The sequence below is a fragment of the Puntigrus tetrazona genome, chromosome 1, assembly GCF_018831695.1.
Source record: "Puntigrus tetrazona isolate hp1 chromosome 1, ASM1883169v1, whole genome shotgun sequence".
Taxonomy (NCBI): Eukaryota; Metazoa; Chordata; class Actinopteri; order Cypriniformes; family Cyprinidae; genus Puntigrus; species Puntigrus tetrazona.
In genome coordinates, this window is record NC_056699.1 from 9,864,234 (window position 1) to 9,888,714 (window position 24,481).

General features: G+C 37.3%; 1 protein-coding gene across 5 annotated transcripts; it reads left to right on the forward strand.

The window, feature by feature from the left end:
• Positions 1 to 1,930: 1,930 nt before the first annotated feature.
• pcm1 (pericentriolar material 1) lies at positions 1,931 to 24,426 on the forward strand. 5 transcript variants are annotated; one of them, XM_043245813.1, is made up of 40 exons: positions 1,931 to 2,086; positions 3,437 to 3,554; positions 4,244 to 4,489; positions 4,739 to 5,038; positions 6,377 to 6,547; positions 7,786 to 7,911; positions 9,066 to 9,243; positions 9,343 to 9,452; positions 9,840 to 10,086; positions 10,252 to 10,402; positions 10,514 to 10,708; positions 11,799 to 11,962; positions 12,119 to 12,351; positions 12,504 to 12,622; positions 12,760 to 12,889; positions 12,987 to 13,148; positions 13,575 to 13,738; positions 13,912 to 14,100; positions 14,186 to 14,435; positions 14,729 to 14,874; positions 15,201 to 15,376; positions 15,492 to 15,651; positions 15,804 to 16,156; positions 16,302 to 16,469; positions 16,812 to 16,868; positions 17,301 to 17,473; positions 18,299 to 18,430; positions 18,544 to 18,676; positions 18,810 to 18,935; positions 19,787 to 19,890; positions 19,988 to 20,122; positions 20,475 to 20,672; positions 20,751 to 20,810; positions 20,997 to 21,123; positions 22,446 to 22,597; positions 22,674 to 22,743; positions 22,844 to 23,034; positions 23,141 to 23,233; positions 23,420 to 23,543; positions 23,690 to 24,426. In XM_043245813.1, the coding sequence occupies exons 2-40, from the start codon at positions 3,450 to 3,452 to the stop codon at positions 23,713 to 23,715; spliced, it is 6,144 nt and encodes a 2,047-aa protein (XP_043101748.1). In that variant the 5' UTR covers positions 1,931 to 2,086; positions 3,437 to 3,449; the 3' UTR covers positions 23,716 to 24,426. The 5 variants fall into 5 exon arrangements, with proteins under 5 accessions (XP_043101748.1, XP_043101935.1, XP_043101819.1 ...); XM_043246000.1 differs by lacking the exon at positions 18,810 to 18,935; XM_043245884.1 differs by lacking the exon at positions 16,812 to 16,868.
• The last annotated feature ends 55 nt before the right edge of the window (positions 24,427 to 24,481 follow it).

Below are 24,481 nucleotides of genomic sequence, written 5' to 3' on the forward strand. Positions count from 1 at the left end.
CCCTCCAGTAGTATGCAACCAATGATTGTAACCAGGCTGTTCTGGATCCCTGTTGTACAACCACAGTATTTTTTTCTTCTGTGGAAGTCAGTGGTGACTAAAACAGCCTGGTTACAAACGTTCCTCAAAATGCCTTCCTTCAAACAAAGAAATTCATACAGACTCGAAGAGTAAACGATGACAGAATTTTCATTTTTTTGGTGAACTGTTCCTTTAAAGTACGGTTACTAATAAAAAAAATATATTTTATATAGCATGTAGTCTTTTTAAATTCTATTGTATATTTTAATATATTAAAAAGTCTTTTATGTGCTTTTTCATGTTTATATAGGCCTATTTTCACATTTTTATAATATAGAAAGGGAAACTAACTGCAAGTATTTGGAGTTTTTGTGGGTTAAGCAAAGTTTCTGCAAAAGTTTATTCAAATATATATATATATATATATATATATATATATATATATATATATATATATATATCAGGTGAAAGTTGTATTTTCAAACTTTAAAGCTTTGCTGATACAAGACATTTACATTTAGAGACTACGTTGACATATTATGTTCCATTCCATTTATTCCTTAATATTTCTCTTTAATTTGTCATAAAAAAAAGTTTTAAATGTACTTTTATAAAAGCTATCGCTAATCACATAATAACTGCCACACTATAGAGCTTAAACATTTCTTGTGAGTGTATAGAGCAGAGATGGCAGGAATGATTATAAAGGGCATGTGTGTGCATGTAAGAAAAAGCTCGTGCATACGTGTGCATGTGTCAATATCTGTACGGTCACAGGAATGCTCATAACTCACAGTATTTGCTTATTGAATTGCACTGAGAAAATGCTGACTGCGTGATACCAACAGTCTGATATGGATCAATAAAATATGCTTGTTATTCAGTGGTTGTGCAAACATCCCAAAGAGAAGCCATTGCAGTAGAAATATGTCCAACAGTCAAAATCCATAAGCATAACTCTTCAAAAAACATATTCTCTGATGAACACTCGTGAAGGGCTACATCAAAATGGGTAGTCAATTAATAGCATACATCACTGAAAAATAAGCCTAAGAACATGGTAACACTTTATTTTACAGTATCCTTATTACAAGTTGCATGTACTTGCCGTAGCACTAAGAGTAAATTATGCATTATTACATGCAACTAGTCCTAAACCAAAGCCATAATAGTATGTGTTGTTAGCTGATATTACTTAATCATATTTAATGAATTACCTTAAAATGTAGTATCTCATGACCTTAAAGTGAACTCAAACACAGACTTAGTTATTGTCCATTATAATTATTAAGTTTATCCTCATGCTACTAATGAACCAGACAGTATAGCAATACACTTTGTGATATGATAAATAAGTACTCATCAATATAAATCTCCCTGTAAATTTACATGACGTAAAGAGAAAGACTTTATGTCTTAAACAATGTAAAAAAAACCAGACTGGCCATGCTTTTCCCAAAGTATAAACTAGTGCTTTTGTACTAGGGGGTTTTGTCCTTGAAATTATTTCCCAGGGTAGCAATTTGGTTAGGCCTATGTGTGCGTGTTTTTTTATTACATAATATTACAATATTTTAAAATGTAATCCATTAGACCAGAAATATTTCAGTTTGTACCTTGATTTTATTTTTATCTAAGTATTTAAATTCATCACCATCATTCCGTCAGTCACATGTTTCTGCATCTGTACTTTTAAGACATTGCGTATAACTTCTCCAACTGCAGGTGCTTCCGAGAAGTAAAATAGTGCCACTCTTTTGTTGCCTCGATTTGTTAGCTAGTTTAACCTATTGAATTATATCGTCTTAAAACAGAAACGTGCACGTTTGAATGTCAAAATATGCAACAAATAAAAGGAAACGCGCAATAAATGTCGGTTTAAGGAAAACGAGAGCTGTATCCTTTCGCCTGTTTGTTTGGATATGGGCTAAAGATGGCCGCGACTGGAGAGGCGGTTACTCCGAGTGGAAGGCACACTACGCATTGACACTTTATCTGGGATTTTAGTAAACTACATACGATAATTATTTCCATGTTCCAGTAATAGGTTGCCTCAGCGTTCAAGGTAAGTTTCCTGATTATTCAGTAAAACAGCCTGCTAGCTGTTCTCGTTCAGTTGTTTCTCTCTCAACTTCTGTTAGCTTGCTAGCTCCCTGACTAAAGACATTCAAAGTTATTTCAGAAAATATATACATATCTCGTATCTCGGAGTGAAATACCGCTCAAATGTTAAGAGTGTTGTTCTCGTTGTATCATTATGGAAAACATTTAAGTGGGGCAATTGGATCTGGGACGCTTGAAGGTGGACTAAGTGGATCGTATTATGTTAGAGAGTGATGCACCGGTCAGATGCCTTTGTGTCAGGTGGACAAGTTTAAGAACACCAAAGCCTATGTCAATATAGAATAACGCACTAACGTTATTGAGCTGGCGTGTGATTTAGCTTCTTACGTCCCATTTTTAGTATGGATATATTAGCCATGCTTGAGATATTTGGTTGTGTTGTTGTGACCCCGTGTCGGGTTTATTTCTCTAAGCCGGGAGTTTTCGCGGGGAACTAGAGTTCTTAGGCTCGTGCCAGAGGTTACCATAGTGACAGACCAAAAAGCTATCACTCGCCCGTTAAAGTCTCCGTCAGTCATTATGCTCGATGATTTTATATCTGTGAGGGAGCTTGTACTCAATTTATAACAAGCATTGGTTTGTAATATCGTGAACTAACGTTATTCTAAACGTATTCGACACAGTTTCACCTGCACAGGTAAAAAAAGCGCCTGTGTAAGAGAGAAGCGGGTGTTGACAGTTAACGTTAGCCGGGAAACTGAGCGGGTTGACCGGGTTAACCGTTTTAACGGACTCTTCTCACACAAACGAGCAGATTAGACCAAAACCAGAGCTCAGTACACATTTCTAGGAGGACAAAGAGCACAGAAGTCGTTTTTGAAAAGTAAGTTATGTTTAGATGACCTAACTTATGTTTGGACATTTACTTATTTTTGGCCGTATGTTTTTCTGTACTACATGTACTATGCTCGTAGCCTGGTAGTACCTTTTGAAGAACCAAGTACCACAGTAAATACATGTATCAAATATCATTGTATTAGAATTAGAATTCCTATATCGTGGTATTGCCAAAGTACATTTTTAAGGTTGTTATAATAACTTATACTGATCGTGAAAGTCTTTTCATTATCTGCAGCTTATTCAAGTTTAAGTTAATGTTATCATGCTCAGTTAGGCTTGATATGTTGCTTGGCAGCTGGTCAAACAAACCTCAGACCCTTAAATGAACCTGTCAAATCAAGAAGCCTTGTGACTGCGTAGTAATTATGAGTTTACAGAGAAAGTGGATTGGGGTTATGCATTTATTTAGTTTAGGTTTGTGTAAAAGTGTTGATCTGATGGTTTTCTGCAGGTTCTGATCGTTCATGATGGCGACAGGCGGCACACCATTTGAAGACGGCACAGATGAGCAGGAGTTGCACAACTGGAGCATCTCCAACGGAAGCTTAGATGACAGACTCAACAATATGGTATGAATCAGGCACACCGATACTTCTGTGTAACAGGATCGTTAGAGTTTGGCAAGGTTGGAGTATGTGTGTAGGCCAACCTGAAAGTTAGCATGACCCTGTTCCTTCAACAAAAAGCTAATAGGGTTTTTATTTTTCTGTTGGCTTTTGGAGTACTGCAGAAAATAAGTGACTAATAAAATTTTATGATTCCTAGAGGTTTTATTCATGAAGATAATCTTCACAAATTAATACAGCTTTTATGTATTTTGAACCCTAAATGCAATTGGCAGAGGTGAAAGCTTCATTAGGCTTCAGCTCTCTTAACTGTAAATTAAAAATCTACATGCGTGGAAATTTGGAGGTAGAATATTTTGATGGAGTATAAGTATAAACACACTTGAGGCTGTAGAAATGGACTAGCGAGTCTGTAGTTTTCCTCTTGGGGTTAATGATGTTAATGTTCCTGACAACATCCCGTTTAGTCACTTGTTTGCCATCTGCTTTTTCAACACATGTAAAAGCTTAATCGTAAATGGGGTACTAGTAATTTATGTTGTAAAATAAAACGTAATAATTCTGAGACATTGTGGGTTTTGTGTCTCTTGTTGTTCGCCTCATGCTCAGTTGATTCAACAAAGCTTTAGCAAAACCTCATTAAACTGTGCTATCATTTATGGTTTGTAAACGTTGATTGGCTGTTTTCTCAGGATTGGGGAGTTCAGCAGAAGAAGGCCAACCGCTCCTCTGAGAAGAACAGGAAGAAGTTCTCTGCTATGTCAGAGAGCCGGCTAACCAATGACATTTCCCCGGAGTCCACTCCCGGAGCGGGACGACGGAGGGCACGCACACCCCATTCTTTCCCCCATGTGAAGTACAGCACTCAGATGTCTGTGCCTGACCAGGCTGAGCTCGACAGGCTTCGGCAGGTCATAAACTTCACAGATCTGGATGAGGTGAGTGGGGCTTTAGAACCAGGATTAGGTTTTTAGCACGCTTTTCCAACTCATGCATACCGGCTGAAGTTCTAAGCTTCCTCCTGTTTTAAGACAGGAAGCGCATGAACTAGTTCTGAAGCACTTACACTTAAACTCAAATACTCGCTATCAAATAGATGGCTGTCGAATTGAGGTCAACTTTAGAAGGAAATGCAAATGTCAGTGACATCATTTAGTAAACCAAAATATCACTTTTAACCCCCACAGAGAAGTATTGGCAGTGACTCTCAAGGCCGTGTCACTGCAGCCAACAATCAGAGACAGCTGTCAGCTGAGGCCAAGAAACCTTTCAACTTCCTGCCAATTCACCTCAACACTAACAAAAGCAAAGAGCCCACTGCATCCACCTCTTCTACACCTGGGGGCAAGGAACCCAAGAAACAGAGTCCTGGGAAAGAGCTGTTTGCCCCAGTTCCATCAGTGGTTAAAGAGCCTTTTAGTCTGGACAGTGCTCAGCGGTTTGGATTGGAGGATGAAAAAGCAGAGCTTAGTATCGACAGCAGTCAGGTAATTTAAAGTTTAATGTCATTATAGTGTCTTAATATTGTACCTAGGTGTGTCTGTGTGCATTTGTCATTAGGTGTGTCTATGCAAACCATTGTGTTCTGATTAAAATCAGTTTTTAAGTCCAATCCGTATACAATATGGCATGTAAACATCTCATTGGAATTAAAATCCCCAAACTGAATGAAATTTCACTCAGGTTGAGAGAGGTGGGATAAACCTTTTTTAATCTGTTTGACCAGACATGTAAACTCTTGAACTGAGTGAAAACCAAAAAACTGCTGATGTTGTTGTTGAATATAACAAATGAATTCTATTTCCAATCCCACTCTTTCCACTCAACTTTTATTTTGAAATGGCTATGAACAGGTAGCATATTTAGAAAGTTAACGATGTATTCTCCTTTGTTTCTAAATTATTTACCTGATAAATCTGAAACTTGATCAGCAACTCAGACTCACAGCATATGCAAAGATGGAATTTGAGAAGGTTCGCGCATAGAAATGATTACTGATTTCATAGAGCGACATATGCAGTGAATGTAGCTACTCTGAGGTGCACATAACCTCCACGCATATAAATAAAGTGCATATTAAACCCGCAGCACATATTTATTAATTGAATCACAGCCTTTGTGAATTTACAAAAGCACTATGCTTTATAGTAATTTTTAAATAGCCTTGAGTGGTCTAATAGCCTAATGCTTTTCATGGATTCTTGTTCATGGAATGTGCCACTTATGATGTTTTGCTGATTAATAGACACAGGCAAAATGTGTAATAATATTTTTTTAAATAATCAAATACTCAAAATGAAACTCTACTTGTGACATAAATGTTCTCATCATCCTGAACGCTTTATAAGGTATTCATGTAAACACTATAAACAACTTTGATGCACAATTAACTATCTATTTTAAATGTAAATCTTTTTTATTTTAACCTCTACAAGTCTCTCCTCCCTCATTACTCAGAAACCATCAAGCTTCAGGTTTATTATAACATTACTTATTTAGAATAACAAGGAGGCTGTATATCAGATTTTAAAATAGTCTTCTTTTAAATATTAAAAGTAGATGGCACAACTTTGCTGTGTTCATTAGAACATTCGCTCCTGTTGTTGCTGAGCAAAAACTGGAGCACAGATGTGTCAGTGTGCACTCAGAATTTAGGCCAGTTTAAAAATATGCCACTGTCCGTGTGAGAGCTCTTCCTCGGTCTCTTTCTCTGCTCTTCTCTCTTTGCACCTCAAGTTATCTTTTCCGTCTGTTTGCCTTTCTGTTTGTTTGCTTTCTTTTCTTTTCTGCGCCTCCGTTCACTCACACACAGTTTCTTCATTCAGGTGGTCAGCAAACTGGTGCAAATTCGTGAATATATTGGAAAGGCCACATCCATGAGAGACGACCTGGTGGAAAAGAATGATGTGCCTGCAAATGTGGAACGTCTCTCTCTCCTTATCACTCACCTGAAAGAACAGGAGAAGTCTTACCTGCGTTTTCTTCAGAAGATGCTGGTCAGTATTTCTCTCTCAGGTCTTTAGAAAGTTGTGGTTTATATGCACTTTACAGGTTATGTAAATCATTGTTCAGATGAATATAATAATTTACGGTTGTGTAGATTTTTCAGTGGTTGATGGTATTGTAAATATACATCTAACATACTTAAGTCTTGCAAATTATCTTAATCTTTAAATAGTTATGCGTTACCTGTGCTTTTTAAGATGTAAACTTTATTTGAGAATTGCTAAACTTCAACACGGACTACAGCCCAAACATCCAAAATAGGCCTTTCAATGTTTATGCTTGTGTTATATTTGATATGCCGTCACGGAGAGAGGTGTGATTTCTTAGGACCTCTATTTCGGTTAAATTCATCAGGTAGAGGCATTTCTATTTTTGGGTTTGCTTATATATAAATAATGAGTAAAACTAAATTTGTACATGAATAAATCAGGAGGCCATCAGAATGCAGCTGCAGCATATTAGCTGCTAAAACAAGATGATGGCAATGTGTGAGGAAGGTTGTACAGTTCAGGGTTTGCATGTCCTAGACTTTTTAATGTAGTTTGACATATACAGAATTGTCTGTTTTAAAATTGCATTTATGCATATTCATTTAGCAGACTAAAATAACAGAAAGCCTATGCGTGTTTTGTTTGATATTGATTTCTGTCATTTTGAGATGTCACGAGAGAAGAAAGCATGTTGGATTTAATTGTTGTGAGGAAGAGAGCAGGGCAAACGAGCGCGTTTGCCTGATATATACATGCATATGTATGTTGAGTGTTATGCTTGGAAAATTGTTGAAACCGATAATTGCACATTTTATAATTTTCTCTTTAAAATAATGCATTAACACTTTAGCTACAAAACAATTAGATTAATTTTAGTTCTTTTGTCAGATTGCCGAAAATTGATCAGCAGTCTCTCAATGACCTGAATCATACCACAGATATGCAGTGTTAGGCTTTGTTCTTAGTGGCATAGGCTTGATAAATGTAGAGCCCAAATCTAGGGCAACATGTCGTCTTTCTTCCCCTCAGCTTGTTTTTGCACTTCAGTGTGACCTCGCTGGCTATGGTTTAAAGCTCAATGAAAAATGTAGATTTTCTAGGCTCTTTTGTATTGAGCTGTTGTCCTCGTTTAGTTTACTCCTCTGTGTAAATATCCAAATGTAGTAGTATTAGCAAGTGTCTGCAGCATCGAAATTGGGTCTGATCTGAGCCCTGCCCCTCCTCCCTACGCGTTACAGGCGAGGGAAAATGAGGATGAGGATGATGATGAAGGTGCCACGGTGGACTCTGCAGTGGGTTCAGGCTCAGTGGCCGAGAGCACGTCTCTGAACCTGGAGCCGCGCTCTGAAGCCTCCAGTGCCACTGTGAGTACTCACAAAGGCCCCTTCTCTCCTTGTGGTGCCTGAACTGAACATTGATCAGGATGCAACAGGCATGCAAGGTGGAATGTAGAGCTCATGCTTTGTATGCGTGGTTGGCTACTTGAATTTCTGATTCAGCTTAACAGATGGAAAATGTTTTATAATCATTTTTTATTTAGCTTGTTTGACGTGTTTTTCTAGTTTGTCATCGAAGGTCATTGGTGTAGTGTCAATTAACTCTCTTGCTTTTGGTTTTTTTTTTTTTTTTGTATGAATTGTGACATTAATACAATTCTGCATGACTTGCATGTACAGATGTCATTTTAAAATGTGTTTTTGGTGAGAGACTGCAGGAAGAAATTTGAAGCTGACTTCTTTCTGAGGAACTGCTAAATAATGTTATTTGAAGCGCATACAGCTCAACGGGTTCTGCTTCTTTAGACACTGCCCTTTTTCTTTTTGTCTTTATTTTCAGTCAGTGACATGATCCTATTTTTAGATGCCGATTGGCTAATTATCTGCTGCAGATCTAATTTGGTATTTTTATAATTCAATTGAGGATAAAGCAACCAAAAGCCTTGCATGGAAAAATGTTTTTAAATTGTGTGATGTGATTGTATACCGCAGGCTCAACAGTATGTATATTTCCTACTAAACTGTGGCTGGTTGCACAAGGTAGTTAGGCTGATCTTAAATAAATTGTTAGTTTTTAGTTGTTGTGTTTTTTTTGTTTTTTTTTAAGACTGGTCTTTTTACATAAATGACTTCATTTGAAACTGAAAAATAAAACTGATTACGCTTTGTACGCCTAACTACTTGTTCAGATTAATTGAATGTTTGATAATTATGATGCTATTTCATCAGCACATTCCACACAAACAATGTTCAGTAAATCACAAAATTCTAGTTATTGGCAAGGCATTGAAATCAGTTTTACAAGATTAGCTAATGATTTAAAGATGCATTCTTGCACAAGTTCTTGAATGTGACTGTTAAGTCTCTTACACCCTGGGTCTTGGTCAGCAGACATCTTTATTGTTGCGCTTAATGTATCAGCAATGTAACCTCAGCATGCTGTTATTAAATAGTTCCATAGGTTGAAACTAGTTATTTATTAATTAGTTATTACTAGTTATGTGATCTTTCTCTGTCCTCAGGGCCACGGTGTGTGTGGAGAACAGAAAGAAGAGCTAGAGAACATGAGAAAGCAGCATGATCTACTAAAAAAGATGCTAGAACAGCAGGAACAACTCAGAGCACTACAAGGCCGTCAGGCGGCACTACTGGCCATGCAGCAAAGTGCTGAACAAGCCATAGCAGTTATGGATGACACTGGTGCGTGGAAACATATTTACTTCATGATGCTTATAGTCCAGAATTGTTTCCTTTTTTTTTTTTTTTTTTTTTTTTTTTTAAATAGTTTTTTCATTACAGTTGTTACAGAGACTACTGGAAGTGTATCTGGAAGGAGCATTACCTCAGAGCTCAATGATGAACTCAACGATCTTATCCAGCGCTTTCATAACCAACTGCATGATTCTCAGGTGCGTATACGCACAAACCTAAGCCTGTATTTTTTTTTTTTTCTAAATAAATTTATGTATTTTATTTTAATTCAACAGACGAAACACTAGAACATATTTTTGGTCTTTTTTTTTTTTTTTTTTTTTTGTCTAGACTTTTAAAATCACATATGGTAAATATTATTAATATAATAAAAAGAGAGAGGGAGAGTGTGAGTGATTGACTTTTCAGCATTTATAAGTGAAAACAATTGTTGAATGACGTCAGGTCCTTTCTTTGAACAGATAAAAGTATAATTGTCCTAACGGAATCACATAGCATTTAATTTAATGCATAACTTCTATGACATTTAAAAAAAGTTAAAACAAATAAAACAAACTAAATTTCAGTTTTTTTTTTTCTCTCAGTCTCAGACGGTGCCTGACAACCGACGACAGGCAGAATGTCTCTCTCTTTCAAGAGAGGTGTGTCGATCACGCACTACCCATAATCCCAGGAGTCACTTGCCCTCCTCTGCCCCACTAACTACTGCATCAACATTTGCCAGCATTAAACTCACCAAACTGCAGGTTCTACAGGACAAAAAGCAAACCATGGACAAGATCCTTCAGGAGCTCCATTCCCTTAGAGACCAGACCCTAAACAACAGTTCATGTAAGCCCTCTCACACAGCAAATGTTGTTACTCTGAGCCTTTCTGTTTTTAATAAGCCCCTTCCCTTATAGAATCTCTATTGTACATTTCTGCAATATGTTGTGTTGTGTTAAATGCTTTTGATGCTACTGTTACTGATTAAATAATGCATTTGTGTTTCTTCAGGTCAGAGTGTGAGTCAGCGTGGTACACGCATGGGCATGTCAGAGCGCCCCTCTGTATTGGGTAGAGAAGGAAATGGACCACGTCCAGTAAGGCAGGACTCTTCCTCCTCTTACACGCATATAGATGATAACCATCCTGCTGATAAACTCAGGTTTCTCTATTCATCTAATTTTATCTCAGTTACATTTTTGGATCAAAATGATGTTTTTACTGTTCATTTAGCAATACACGTATTAGATATCTGTTTTGTCACTTAATGCAGGAAACTTAAGGAGGTTCACAAGCGTTTGAATGAACTAAGAGAACTTGTTCAGTATTATGAACAGACATCAGATATGGTGGTGGACACAGTAAATGAGAATGTGAAGGAGGACGATGACGAAACGGAGGATGGTTCACTTTTTGAGGCCATGTTTGATTCAGAGCAGGAAAACCATGAACCGGTCACTAACATCAGGTACAGAGTAGACACTTCAATACAAAAATTGTGTTGAAAGTATTGAAAGTATGACAGACAACAGTATAACCACTGAAATATTGTTTCTAAAGTGTTAGCCACAAAATTGTAAAATGTATGTGTTAACAAGAGACTGAGATATAATTCCTGCCTTAATTTTAGAATGGTGCACTCTGCAATACCAGAAAGAGTGACTGGGGCTGGGTTGACAGTATTAATTGGTTAATTTTAATTGGTCTTCATTTTGATGAACCGAAATCAGTGTTTCCCATAGATTGATTTATTTGTGGCTGCTCGCCAACAACAGTAACCACCATAAATAGATTTTTTTTTAAAGGATTTGACTCTGATGTGAGCTCTGACTGTCTTCAAAAAAGTTTGTGTAATTTTCATTTATCTTTCATATGCAGTGCTGCTTTGAGTACAGTTACCCGGAAACTGCTTTGTTTCTGCAAAAGCACCTCCTATTGGCACAGAATGAAATTGCATGTCAATAAGTCCATTTACGTTATATTCACAGACACAAACATCATTTGTAGCTCAGTAATTAATTAAGCTTATATGAAATCTCAGCATTCAAATTTTTTTAGTTACCGTTTTACCATGTTTGATGTGGAATGACAGATCATTGTGGCCACATCAGTTCAAGCCCCAACACTGCACATGTGTAGTGATCATCTCTTCCTCTTTACTACCAGTTCTAGCATAAAATAAACGTAAACGAACATCTAAAAGTATGATTTATGGTACAGAGCAACTTGCTGAAATGCATCATGTAGAGAGATTGTTTTAATTCAGAAATGTAATTGTACTGTGCTTGATGATATACATCCAGAAAAAAAAAATATCAAATCAAATTCAATACCCAGATCTAGTGTCTCGCAAAAAGAAAAATTACCAGGAAAAAATGTTAGCTAAAACATTTCCAGTCACCATTTCAGTGTGGGTGGTCCAATCTTTCTCTTCTTATTGCATTATTTTAAGCATACATGTTATCTCTGCTTCTGTGAGAATTGTCCTGTGAAGGAATCTGAAAATAGCAGCCTGCTTTTCAGCAGAAGAATTACAAATAAAATGTTTTATTTCATAGAAATCCAGCCCAACCACAGACTCCGAGTAACTGGATGGACATGAACAGTTTGGGGAAAGCTCACAGTGCCTCCAATAATAGAGATGGCCGTCTGAACACAGAATGTGAAATTAATAACCGCTCCGCAGCCAACCTCCACAGTCTCAACGTCCCTTCAGTCATAGGTCAAACCTCACAATTTTTCAGATCTAGAAATAGTGACTGTTGTGCAATATCTGTAAACACAGTTGGCCTTTGTATGAATTTATTGACCTAAAATTAAAAACAAGCTGTGCTGTCGAAACCAGTAACTATTTATTTTATTTGCATTATCACTTTAGAATGCCAGTTCAATCGGGACAGGCCTTATGATGGTGTTAAAGATGAAGATGACGATGAGGTACTGGAGGAGGATGATGGGGCAAGAGGAGGCAGAGGCAGAGACAGTGACGGTTCGGGCTCTAGTCGTAGAAGCAGTCTAGGTGGTGACACAGATTATGCTCAGAAAGTTCGTCGTCTTCAAACAGCCAAACAGAAACTCAGACAGCTCCAAGAACTGGTGGCCATGGTGCAGGTGAGAGTCATGAGGCTGAGTGTAGTGTGAGTGTTTGTATAAGCAAACACTTTTTCTTTTTATTCAGATTCTCTTTTTGCTTTTTCTTTACTACGCTTTCTTTTGCCAACCTGTTAAAGACTTTTTCTCTTGGTCTGTTAATGTTACTGCAGAGTGATGATACAGATGGTACTACAGCTAATGAGGATGAGGGTTTAAAGCAACAACCCAATAACACCAGAGCAACAGCTCCCAATGTCCAGAGAGACATCACCCTCTCTGAAAGGGCCAGGTAAGTGTTTATTTCTCAAATGGTAATGAGATATTTGCTTGCATTTTCAGTTTTTAAACTTGCTTTAATGTCATGCTGTAGCATGTTTTCGCAAAGTGTCTTTTGTTTAAACGCTTGTATAATACCTGATCTTTTAGAGAGAAATTGTATGAGGAGAAACTCAAGCAGCAGCAGCTGGAACTAAAGCAGCTACATGAAGAGAGACAGAGACTGATGGAGATCCAGGGCAAAATACAGGATTTACAGTGGGCTTGTCCTGACCTGCAGGTACTTCAAACTTGCATCTTTTTCACGTTAATGCAAATGCAAACAAATGCAGAGACAGTCTTATTTAATTTAATTTAATCATCTCTTGTCTTGCCAGTCATCTGTGAGCAGTAGTGTCAGTGGTCAGATGAGGAAGATTCCTGCAGCAGCCTCTACTCCTGCTCCTTTACCATTACACTCCTCTTCCACCGCTAAAGCCAACACAAGTGGCCTCAAACCCACCACTGAACCTCCTCCAGTTACTGTCACTGACAATGAGGTTAGTGTTCATTTGAAATACCAGGTTTGCTTTCTTTTCTATAGGTAAGAATTTTCAAAGTATAGTTGGCCCAAAAATTTATCATCGTCAAAGTAATCTTTTATGACATCTTTTATTCCCTTCCCTGAAAATCCATTTCACTAGAACTTTGAAGCTGCCAAAAGATCATAAAGAAATTGCAAAAGTAATCAATGCGTCCATCATACCTCATTGGTTCATGCATGTGAATTCAACCGTACCAGAGCTTGTTAGTTTTTTAGCTAGGGTCCTGTTGTTGGATCCATATCAGAGTGCGGTTGCTATATTCACACCTGTCCAAAAGTTCCACGCCAATGAGGGAAGCAAACTTAATTTCAATTTAATCTGATCAAACAAGACAGCTTTGAATACACCCTCAGATTTTTGTTTTTTGTTTTGTTTTTTAAGCTATGGTCGGAGATGCGAAGGCATCAGATGTTGCGTGAGGAGTTGAGACAGAGGCGGAAGCATTTGGAGAGTCTGATGGCAGAACAGCAGAGGAGAAGCACACTCATTGATTCTCCATTTAGGAGTGAGACACATGAGACCCAGTCCTACAGCCGTGATGAAAGGTAACACATGGCCTTGTCAATTGAAAAGTGCCTGAGCAACATTGCTCCAAAAACTTTGCATGGCAAAATTGCTCAAAAAGTTGCCCAGTGTAATATCAGCCTTAGTGTTTCAAAATGTTTCATAAATGTTCTGCAAGGATTTAAATTTAAATGTGCTAATCACCATTTTTCAGAACCGTGGCCACCTGGGGTGGTTCGACACAGTGTCCCCTTGGTGATGATGACGATTACTCCTCTGAGGTGGGGGCTGAGGAAGAGGACGATGATGAACATGATGAGGGAGAGGAGTCCAGTTCCACCGATGAGCTGCATGCTTGCTCCACTCAAAAACAACGCAACTACAGCAGGAATAACAGAGATGGGTAAATGCACAGGCACCCAGTACTGTACTGTACCATACTATACATCAAACCCATCAATTATTAACTGCTTTATCAATTCATGCAGTCTGAAAGTTCACAGGGAAATTAATGGGAGTCCTTCCCCCCGTGGATCAAGGGGTCGTCCTCGTCAGCCCCTGCAGACTGAAAGAGGTAGTTCCAGTAGAGCCAAGCGGCAGGAGAACCTGAGATGGGCAGCTGATCTGTCTCTCTCTGAGGGCTCTGCACCAGCACACTGGCAGGAACAGATCACACACCTCCAGAAACAGCTCAACTTCAGCACTACCATGTGCCAAACCTTGCTACAGGATCAACAGGTCAGAGAGTGTACAAAATTAGTAATACATGGATATATCATCCAATTAAAAAAAATCTGTCTCATGTAATTACTCAGTGATTCATTTGTGGAAAGAAATAAAAAGAAATAGTTTGATCTTTGCAAAAAGTATTTAACACTGGAAAATTCTAACAGTTAATTGTTGCATAATACTAATGTACCAAATTAGAGCATTTGCGTTTGGATTTGTCAGAGAAATGTAGTGTTATTGCATCATTATACAATTTTTTTTTTTTTTTTTTTTCATACAACTTTTTCTCCTCTCATCTCTAGACACTTTCATACATGCTGCAGGCTGTACTCACAGGCCCCTATGGTGTTGTGTCCAATACTGTGACCTCTCCTCAAATTCCTCTTATCATGCACCAACTAAACCAGTGTTACACACAGCTGGCTTGGCAGCAGAACAATGTTAACCGGTGGGTCTTTAGACTTTAAAATAATAAATATCAATTGGAAAAAATTGTTTTTGTTGAGTGTGAAGAATAGTGTAAAAGAACAGTTTAAAAGTTTGCGTTTTTGGAAAGAGATTTGAAGGATATCTCTCCAAATGTTTTCCATATCTGCCTTTCATTTAATCTAAAAGGACTATTAAAAAGTAATATTGTAAGCAGCATTACAAAGAACTGTTTTGTGTTTTTAGTACCTTCTAATGTAAAGAACACCCTTTATTTGAAATAGAATTATAAATGTCTTTGGTTTTATTTGTTATAAAAAAATAAAATAAAATTCTCCCCTCTGATAGGTTGAAACAAGTTCTGAATGATCTTTTACGGCAACAGCAGAGTCAGTCATTATCAGGACAACAGCAGCATCAAAATGTTGGGCATGATTCTGCATCATCTTCTTTGTTTGTAAACTATCCTCCTGTCAGTACGCTCAATATGCCTGGACTCCCAAACTTCTCCACTTTGCCAACTGGTATGTCTGTTATCTGTTTGTATAATTAAGAAATTAAATAAATATTACATAATTCCATATACATATGTTTAACTTCCAACTTTTTTTTTTATTCTCTCTTTTTTTCTGGCATTAGGCTTTAATTTCAGTCCCGTATTTCCCCCCTCAGTAGGAGATTTTCAGCAGAACCAGGCCAGTTCAGATCAACAGCATGATCCAAACATATCCCTCAAAACGGAATACATGAGTTTCCCCCCTCCACTACAGAGATCCCCATTGAATAATGCAGAGAAACGGTACAAATATGTTTCTGTATTTTGAATATAGTGATGTAATCACTTTACAATCACTTTCATTTTAGTCAGGCAAAAATGCAATAATAACCTACTTGTTGTGTAAACTACGAAAAGGAAGAAAACTGTCTAAACTAAATTTCGTTCCCTTACAGGTTTCAGTCTCAACCTGACAATGTGCCTGATGCTAAAAACTCAAGCTGGTTAAACTCCTCTCTGAATCGCTCGGGTCAGAGAGCCACCCTCACCTCTGACCATCAAAGTCAAATAGAGCAGAACACGCCTTCCTCTTCTCCTGTCCCTCACCCGTCCACCTCCCGGGACCTTTCTTATATACCTGACTCCCAGGAGTCTATAAGTAGCCTTCCAGATAGGGCAGATCCAACCACTGTTACCAAGACTTTCAGAGCAGGACGTAAGGCTGCAGCACAGGCCAGCCTGGCTTCGAGAGACAAGACCCCCAACACAAAGAGCCGCCGCAGGAGAGGCAGGGGAGTGAAGAACACAGGTTTGTCTTTATTTAAAATTACCATGCTACAAATTTAAAAAGCTAATTTTATCTCAGTCACGTTCATTGAATTTATGGATTTTTTTTTTTAATTAGGCAAGTTACCCAGTTCAGTCAAATGGAGTTTTGTTGTTCTCACTTTCAGCATCTGTGGACAGTGACAGTGCTTCGAGTGACTCTCACTTTGATCAGGACAGAGAGCGCACCTCTCAGGTCAGATACAAAGATCTCAACCAGGGTTTGCTAGACAAACTCACACAGGAGAAATTGGACAGCAAGACCAAGAACAGCAAGCCAAATGACCTTTCATCTGGTATGCCTTTTCATGAATTCTGCTACAGATGTCATTGGATGAACTAAATATATCAAGTAGAATTATACGCGTCATGTAGAACAATGAGAAGAGTCTTTTTATACAGTGTACGCTAGGCTTCTGAATATTCTTCATGCATCCTCAAGCATCTGTCACAACAGTATAGCAAGAGAATTTTTATCCATTCTTTTTTTTTATTTGAACATCATATGTCCATATAATTTGAACACCTTCTGTTCCCTGTGTCCTTATATTGTTTTATAGTGTCACTCACTAATTTCATTTTTCATTTCTGTTTTTGTTCACATTTCATTTTGAGTTTTGTGCTTGGTTTCTTCACAGCATATGCTTGGAGAACACCTTTTCTCTCTAACAGAATTGCATGCACTGAAGTCCCAGGTAACTCCCAAGTTCATCAGCTGTTTGACCTCCTAACTACCTGTTAACATTTTTTCTGCATGTTTCATTTCTCCTTTCCTTTTTCTTAACTGCATCAACATGCTTAATACTAAGTGTGGGAAAGGCATTTTAATTTTCAAGGCGCAGAATCTCTCACGCAGATATATATTTAGAAACTGAGTTGTATAAAGTTAACTCTTAAAGTCCAGAATTATTATTTTGAAACATTGAGAAATTGGGGGAGAAAAAAGGGGAGTAATCTTCTTCTGTGTTATTCATTTATCAATTCTTTTTATGGATGTTTTATATCTTTGCTTTTTGAGTTACAGAACTGTGGCTCTGAGCATGGTTTTGAGCAAAAACAAATTGAACAATTGAGTTTTCTTGAATGCTAAGTGAACATTTTGCATTTTGTGCATTTATTTTCTCTAGATGTGAGCAGTGATTTCTCTCTGTTTGAGGCCCTGAGAGAAACAATCTATTCTGAGGTAGCAACGCTAATTTCTCAAAATGAATCTCGCCCTCACTTCCTCATCGAACTTTTCCATGAGCTTCAGCTGCTCAATACAGACTACCTTCGCCAAAGGGCCCTCTATTCGCTACAGGTATAGTACACAACTATCAATCTTGTGCACGCTTCTACAGAAACAACACGCTCACATAGACACTGGATGGGTTTTCACAGTTTCTGTGTTAATTATGTTGGAAATCTACAAAATGGATTTAAATGGAAAATTAGTTCCTCAGGCCTGAGAATATTGAAAGAATGATCAGATCAGCAAAATATACAAAACAAACATGCAGGTAGCACAGGCTGTTTATTTATTTATATAAGAAAGACCATTCCAAATCAGCATTCCTGCATGTATGGGAGCCTTTTCATTTCAGTGTTTGTTGAATTCTGATACAAGCACCTCATTCTGCTTCATGAAGTACTGATAAAGTGATCAAATTATTTAATGAGGAAAAGTGTAATAACCACTGCTGTGGCACTATCCTCTTGCAATTGGACCAGCTGAATGCCAAAAATTGCTAGTAATATCTCAAAAGTAATTTGAATCAAATAACTAATGGCCATGCCAAAAACGTTGAAAAGAAAAATTTTGACTGAGAAAAAAAGGGTTAAAATTTCAAAGACAAATAAAAATGAACTTGTTTTCTTTGCATCATTTAAGTTTTTTTGGCATCTTCTGCAAATACATGCTCTAAATAACAATAACAATAAAATGTCAGTAGTTTAAATTTATTTTACTCATAAACGTGTGCTTGTACTTGGTCAAATGATGAGTTCTTTTTCACAGACCCTGGCTTTTTTTTTTTTTTTTACTATATCAGTAGTGAACTACTCTTTGCGTAGTCGTGTTGTTTTGTGATGACTGCGTCTGTTTTTATAGTAATAACCATATTTCATTGTTTGCTCTGACCACCAGGACATTGTAACGAGGCACCTGACTGAGAAGAGTGTAGCAGATGAGCAGGCATCTTCTTTGGGTCCAACTGTATGGGCTACAGGCTCCCAGTCAGAGCTCACACCTAGTGAGAGTTTGGCTACCAGCGACAATGTGAGACATGTGCTAACTCATTTTTGTTTTTTTTTGTGGGTTTTTTTTGTGTTTTTTTTTTTTTTCCCTTCTCGTTAATTATTACACAAGCTAATGTTGGCTTATGATTCCAGGATACATCTGAGAAGATTGTAACGGTTAAATCCAACTCTGTACTGAAAAGGGTAACAGATGGAGACTCCATGGACAACGAGAGCTTGCTGTCCACTTCTTCCAACCTTGAACCTTTTGCTAGTGATGACCTGGGTAAGAAGACAGAGCTGCATCATGCTAAAAACACATTATATCATGCTTGCTTTGCTGGGCTGGGGCTGTGCTGGTACACCTCTTGAATACTATTTTGTTTCTCTATCTATTGATTTCCTTTCTGCTCTTCCAGGTAACACAGTAATTCATTTAGATAAGGCATTGGCCAGGATGAGGGAGTATGAGCGCATGAAGCTGAGGGCTGAGTGTAACACAGATAACCCTGATGGTGCTGCTGCTGCTGCCCCTTATACTCAAGGTACTGCTGTGAACACACTGCAGATTAGAAACGTATTATGTTGCATCTGCTTATTATGGCCTGTAACTTTTACTCATGTCCAGTTTACTATTCAGGCTTTTTACAGTCTAGTGACTGTGTATCACATTTGTTGCAGTCTAATGATTTTCAAAGGCTGATGTTCTTAGGTGTGGTTTGATTCGCTCATCGTTCATTATCACCCTCAAATTGGATTTGTTTTCAAGCTAGAAGATTAAATTTCACATTCATTAGGTTGAAAATGACCTGGAATATTCCTTTAAAAGTTTGCTATTAAAGGGTTAGTTCACCCAAAAATGAAAACCGTCATGTCATCCTAAACCCATAAGACCTTTGTTCAGCTTCAGAACACAAATGTAGATGCTTTGGATTTATTCTGAGAGCTTTGCTTCCATAAGCAGCAAGGGTCCTTACACACATTCAAGGCTCAGAAAGTTTTTTTTTTTTATTTTTTCCAGATTTGCATATTTGAAGCAGATTATAGAGACGATGAACTAAGGGAGATGTAAGATGCATCAAATGGAACATAGCCATGCCATAACTGGAAAATTTGTAATAATAGATGAGACGACATCTTTTGTCACAATGTCTAACTTGGGATGTCTAATAGGAAGCAATGTTCCCTTGCATTTAAGCAATTTGAATTTAACTAATGACAGAATTTTTATTTGTGTGAACTATTCCTTTAGTGATTATGGGGATTAGATGTTTATAATTATCAACTGGCTAAAGCTCTGCTTGCTTTAAACGTACATAATGTTTGGGTTTTATACTCCTTTTAAGAAGATCTAATTGTTATAATGCAGTTTTGGCAAATGTGTGTCTGATTTCAGGTGCAGGACATTCATCTACAGATGCCCATTGTCCTCAGATTGACACACAACAGCTTGACAGACAGATCAAAGCCATCATGACAGAAGTTATTCCTTTCTTAAAGGTGAGTTCACTCTGCTTTTCTTTTGAAATTCACAAACAAATGAACCATCAAAGCTGCAGTTCATAGAACCACTGATTCACCCATGTCTTTCTGTCAGGAGCATGTTGGGGAGGTGTGTTCACATCAGCTGCTCACATCTGTGAGACGTATGGTGCTCAAACTCACTCAGCAAAATGACGAAAGCAAAGAGTTTGTTCGGTTCTTCCACAGACAGCTGGGCGGAATCTTGCAGGTAAGCACATTTGTAAAGTTTACTTTTTTTTTTTTCTAATAAAACTTGCTGCTTCTTTTTTGTTTGTTTGTTTACTAAATGTTTTTTTTATTTTTGGTATCGATATTTGTATCCAAAGTTATGAAAATTCTGTTATATAAATTTTTGGCATTGTAGTAACCTTATTTACAGCAACCACAACAAAAAGTAATGTAACAGGAAATAAATATCATAAGTGTGTTAGACTATTTTAGAGCATTGTTTAAATATTGTACAACTTTTATACTACTGTCACTAGCTGGATCACAGTCCGCATTTCATCATAAAAGCTTGAAGTGTATAATAATGACCAAGACCTTGGTTTTGTGCACAGGACTCTTTGAGTAAGTTTGTTGGGCGGTCACTGCAAGACTGTGGTGAGGACCTGCTGGTAGAGATCTCTGAGATCCTCTTTAATGAGCTTGCCTTCTTCAGACTGATGCAGGATTTAGATCAGAACACCTCCAAAAACAAACACAGAACCAAGAGGCGCTCTGACCACACATCTCCAAAACGTTCACCTCACACCGAGGTAGGCCTAAGTGATGAATCATTGTCTGTAACAATGCTTTCGAGTAGAATGGTGTTTATTTGTTTTTTTTTTTTTTAGGAGGCAAAAAATCTTGAAAGAGAAAAGACATTCTCTCCATCATATTTTGATGAAGACAGAGTAAGTTATAATTGGTATACTTACAACATTCACTGTAAAGCAGTGATTCTGAATCTAAAGCCCCATGTTAACTTGAAGTATCAATATAAACTCGCAAGAAAAAGGTGTTTGGTTTTTGGGGTTTTTTTCCCGTTTTTTGGAATGTCATTGACTTTGTTTTTTTTTTTTTTTTTTTTTCTCCCTTAGGATCAGGATGAGACTGAGCAGGGTGGGATGCTTCATGAGATGGAAGAAGATAAGGAGCAAGATGCACAGAGCAGTGAAGCATCTGAGGTGGAAGAAGAGAAGGGAGAAGGGCTGCCTCTTTCTATAAGTATGTTTGCCTCAAACAGACAGAGACAGAAAAAAATACAGTACTGTTAAAAAAAAAACTTTAGCTCACCATGTCTGTTTATTTGATCCAAAGGTTGTAGTGCCAAACATTCATCTAAAAGTCCAATAGTATAAGGTGCATAGTTTCAAAAATAAAAAAAAAGTATAAACGGAAAAAAATAAAAAATTTGCACTCATCCAAAACGTCAACCAAGGCAAATGTATTATACACAGATCTATAAATTGTGCAAAAAAGTGCACAAGTGCAAAATGTTTTTGGGCATGAACCCATCTTCAGTGCCATGTTCTACCAGACAAACACCTGCAATCATTAAACATTACCTTAATACACTCGATATCAGGATACACGCATATCTCAATACAACAAATACACACAAAATCATCTATATATAATAATATCAAAAAAGTGTGTGTGTGTGTGTGTGTGCGCATGTGTGTAGACACACACACACACACACACACACACACACACACAAATTTCCTAGCGTCAATTAGTAGTAAACATCATATGAGGTTCCCCTCATATCTTTAAATGGATTATTTAAAAAAAAAAAAAAAAAAAAAACATTTAAGACAAGTCTTCATTCATACCAGAAGGGTGTAGACTTTTAAGATCAAAAATCCACCTACATTCCTTCTTCAAGAGTCTGGGTTCAAAATTCCCTCTCCTACAAGTTCTAATAGCTAATTTGTCCATCAGTCTTACAACAGATAAATCATAAAAGTAGAAACGCACCAGTAACACAACTCCAAAATTCAAAACATCTTTTGAGTGTATTTTTACATTTAAGGGTAAAAACCTACATTCTTATGTCAGGGATGGCAGAGATGTAAAAAATGACATGTAAATAAGTATCTGATTTAACTAAAAAGTCTCTGATATCCCTTTCTCTGTAGGGAGAAAAAAATACCATAAAAACGTACTAAAAAGAAAAAAAATTGTAAAAATGAAGTACAATTTAAAATAAATTTCTAGTTTTCCATCCTAATACACTGTAAAGTGTATTGTGCATTTATTTGTTTTGTGGCTAAGCTGAAAAAGTAAACAGATCCCTGATTTATTTATTTTTTTTACTGTAAAATGTAATCTTGAACTATAATATTAATATTGAGTAATTTTCTTTAAATTGACATCAAAATGCCATTTTAATGTATGCTCACTTTTCTACCTGTGTTTGCTGGAGCTTGTCCATCTTATCACCTACAGGTTGAGACTGTTCTGTAACATATTTGACTTTGATAAGAATCTGTTTGACTTCTGTGTTGTGTGTATTGTCTTTTTTTTTCCCTTTCTTTCTTTAGGCCTGTCTAAAGCAGAGACACAGGCTCTATGCAACTACGGCAGCGGAGAAGATGAAAATGAAGTGGAGGAAATAGAGGAGTTTGAGGCTGGACCTGTTGAGGTGCAGACATCATTACAAGCCAGCATGGACAACACTAGTGAACACAGCCAGGTGTGTTGGCATTTACACGAGAGAGAGCTCAGACAAATAACAAACACACCGATAATGACCTTTTGTGTTGCTCCAGGGCTCTGCCTTACGAAACGAAGCCCCCCAGGAAACCAAATCAGACTTGGAAAACTCAGAATACAGCCAATGTATGCCTTGTTTCTTTATTATTATACCGGTAACATTTATTAAGATTTACTCTGGTATTTACACTCCACTTATTTAATTTTGTCTCCCATTTTCAAACAGTGCAAAACATTAAATTGGAGTCCAAAGACATGGTTCACCCTCCACAGGAAGACACAGAGGAGGTAAAAACTGCTTCAGGAGATGAGAAAGGGGAAGAGGAGGACTGTGCTGTTTCTCCAGCCCAAGAAACTCCACAGAGCTCAGATACAACCAGTCCTGACACAGAGTCTCCAGTCATGATCAACACTGACGTCTGTCTCATTCTTAGCAAATATCTTCATTTATTCATTTGTTTTTGTTCATTTAGATCGTTTTAAAAACACAGTATACTCCTTTCTTTGACTTTTTATAATATAGGAGGCTGGATCTGGAAATACCAGTCAGAGATCAGATGAGGAAGATTTTGTGAAGGTTGAGGATCTTCCTCTTCAAATGTCTGTTCTTTGTGAGGTAAGAGCTTGAGTGATTGATTTTTAATAAAGATCGGCCACAGTAGTCAAGTTAACAAATAAATAGATGAACTTCATTTTATTTGAACCTGCACTATTATTTATAGCTTCTTTATATTTTACAAAGTGTCTAAGACGTCTCCAGAGTGCTGTTTCTAAACATTTCCTTTGCTTATAATTTGTACAGGAAGAGCTTTGTAAGAGGATCTCAGAAGAGCAGCAGAATAATAATTTAACAGCTGAAATTCTGAATGGAAATAAACACGAGATTACAGGATTGGTGGGAAATGCTCAAGCACTCAAAGAGCCTGGTAACTATTAAATGTCACTCAAACCTTATGCATTGGATATTGATATTACTATCATTTTGTATCGGCAGATATTCCTGTGATGGATGAAGAAATGTTTTACTTGAAATAATATACTTTTTATCTTTTTTTTTTTTTTTTTTCTGCAGAAACCATTGGAGCTCAGAGTGCATGAGAACGGTCTTGTGATCCGTCTTACACTGCAAATCATCATTCATGCAACATTACTGTATAATAAGCTTAATACCTTAAGATTCCTTGGAAACAACAGCTAAGCTAAGTCTCAGTGAATTAGCCTGTCAGCATGTGTGATCTAACAGTTCGAGACGTTAAGGAAGTCTCTCTAAACTTGTAATAGTTTTCTTGGATTGTTTTATGAATGTAGGAGAGTTGTTTTGAAGGGGCTCTGCTCTGTCTTTAAGCCTGCGAGTACTTTTTCTGTGTTTCTCTTTGTTCAGTCAGAACTCTTCAAAGGCTTCAGTTTAAGGGATGCAGATAATTTGCATTCCCATGTTTGGCATGGTTTGGCTTTTGTTTTTTGCATTTCTTTATAGGATTCCTTCCCAGACCGCTGTGATTATTTGCCAATGCAATACATAAAGGAGGATAGATGTTTTTTTTGTCTGATTCAGGACAAAACTTAAGCACATTTCAATTCATCAACTCAGAATACATAATGAAATGTGTAATGGTTAGAGCAGAATCGCATATTTAGCACTGGTACTGGTCCTGTCTTTTCTTATGGCACTCTTTTAAATGTTTTCTCCTGCTTTTATTTTTTTTTTTTTTTAAGGCACGTTGGCCAATGCTTGGGTTCTCACCCCATTTCACCTCATGTAATTCTCCAATGTTTAGATTAAAATAAATAAAACATTGATTTTTACCACTTCCTGCAGTGATTGCTCAATTTATCCCGTTTGAACAAAACCTGCTTTTTACAA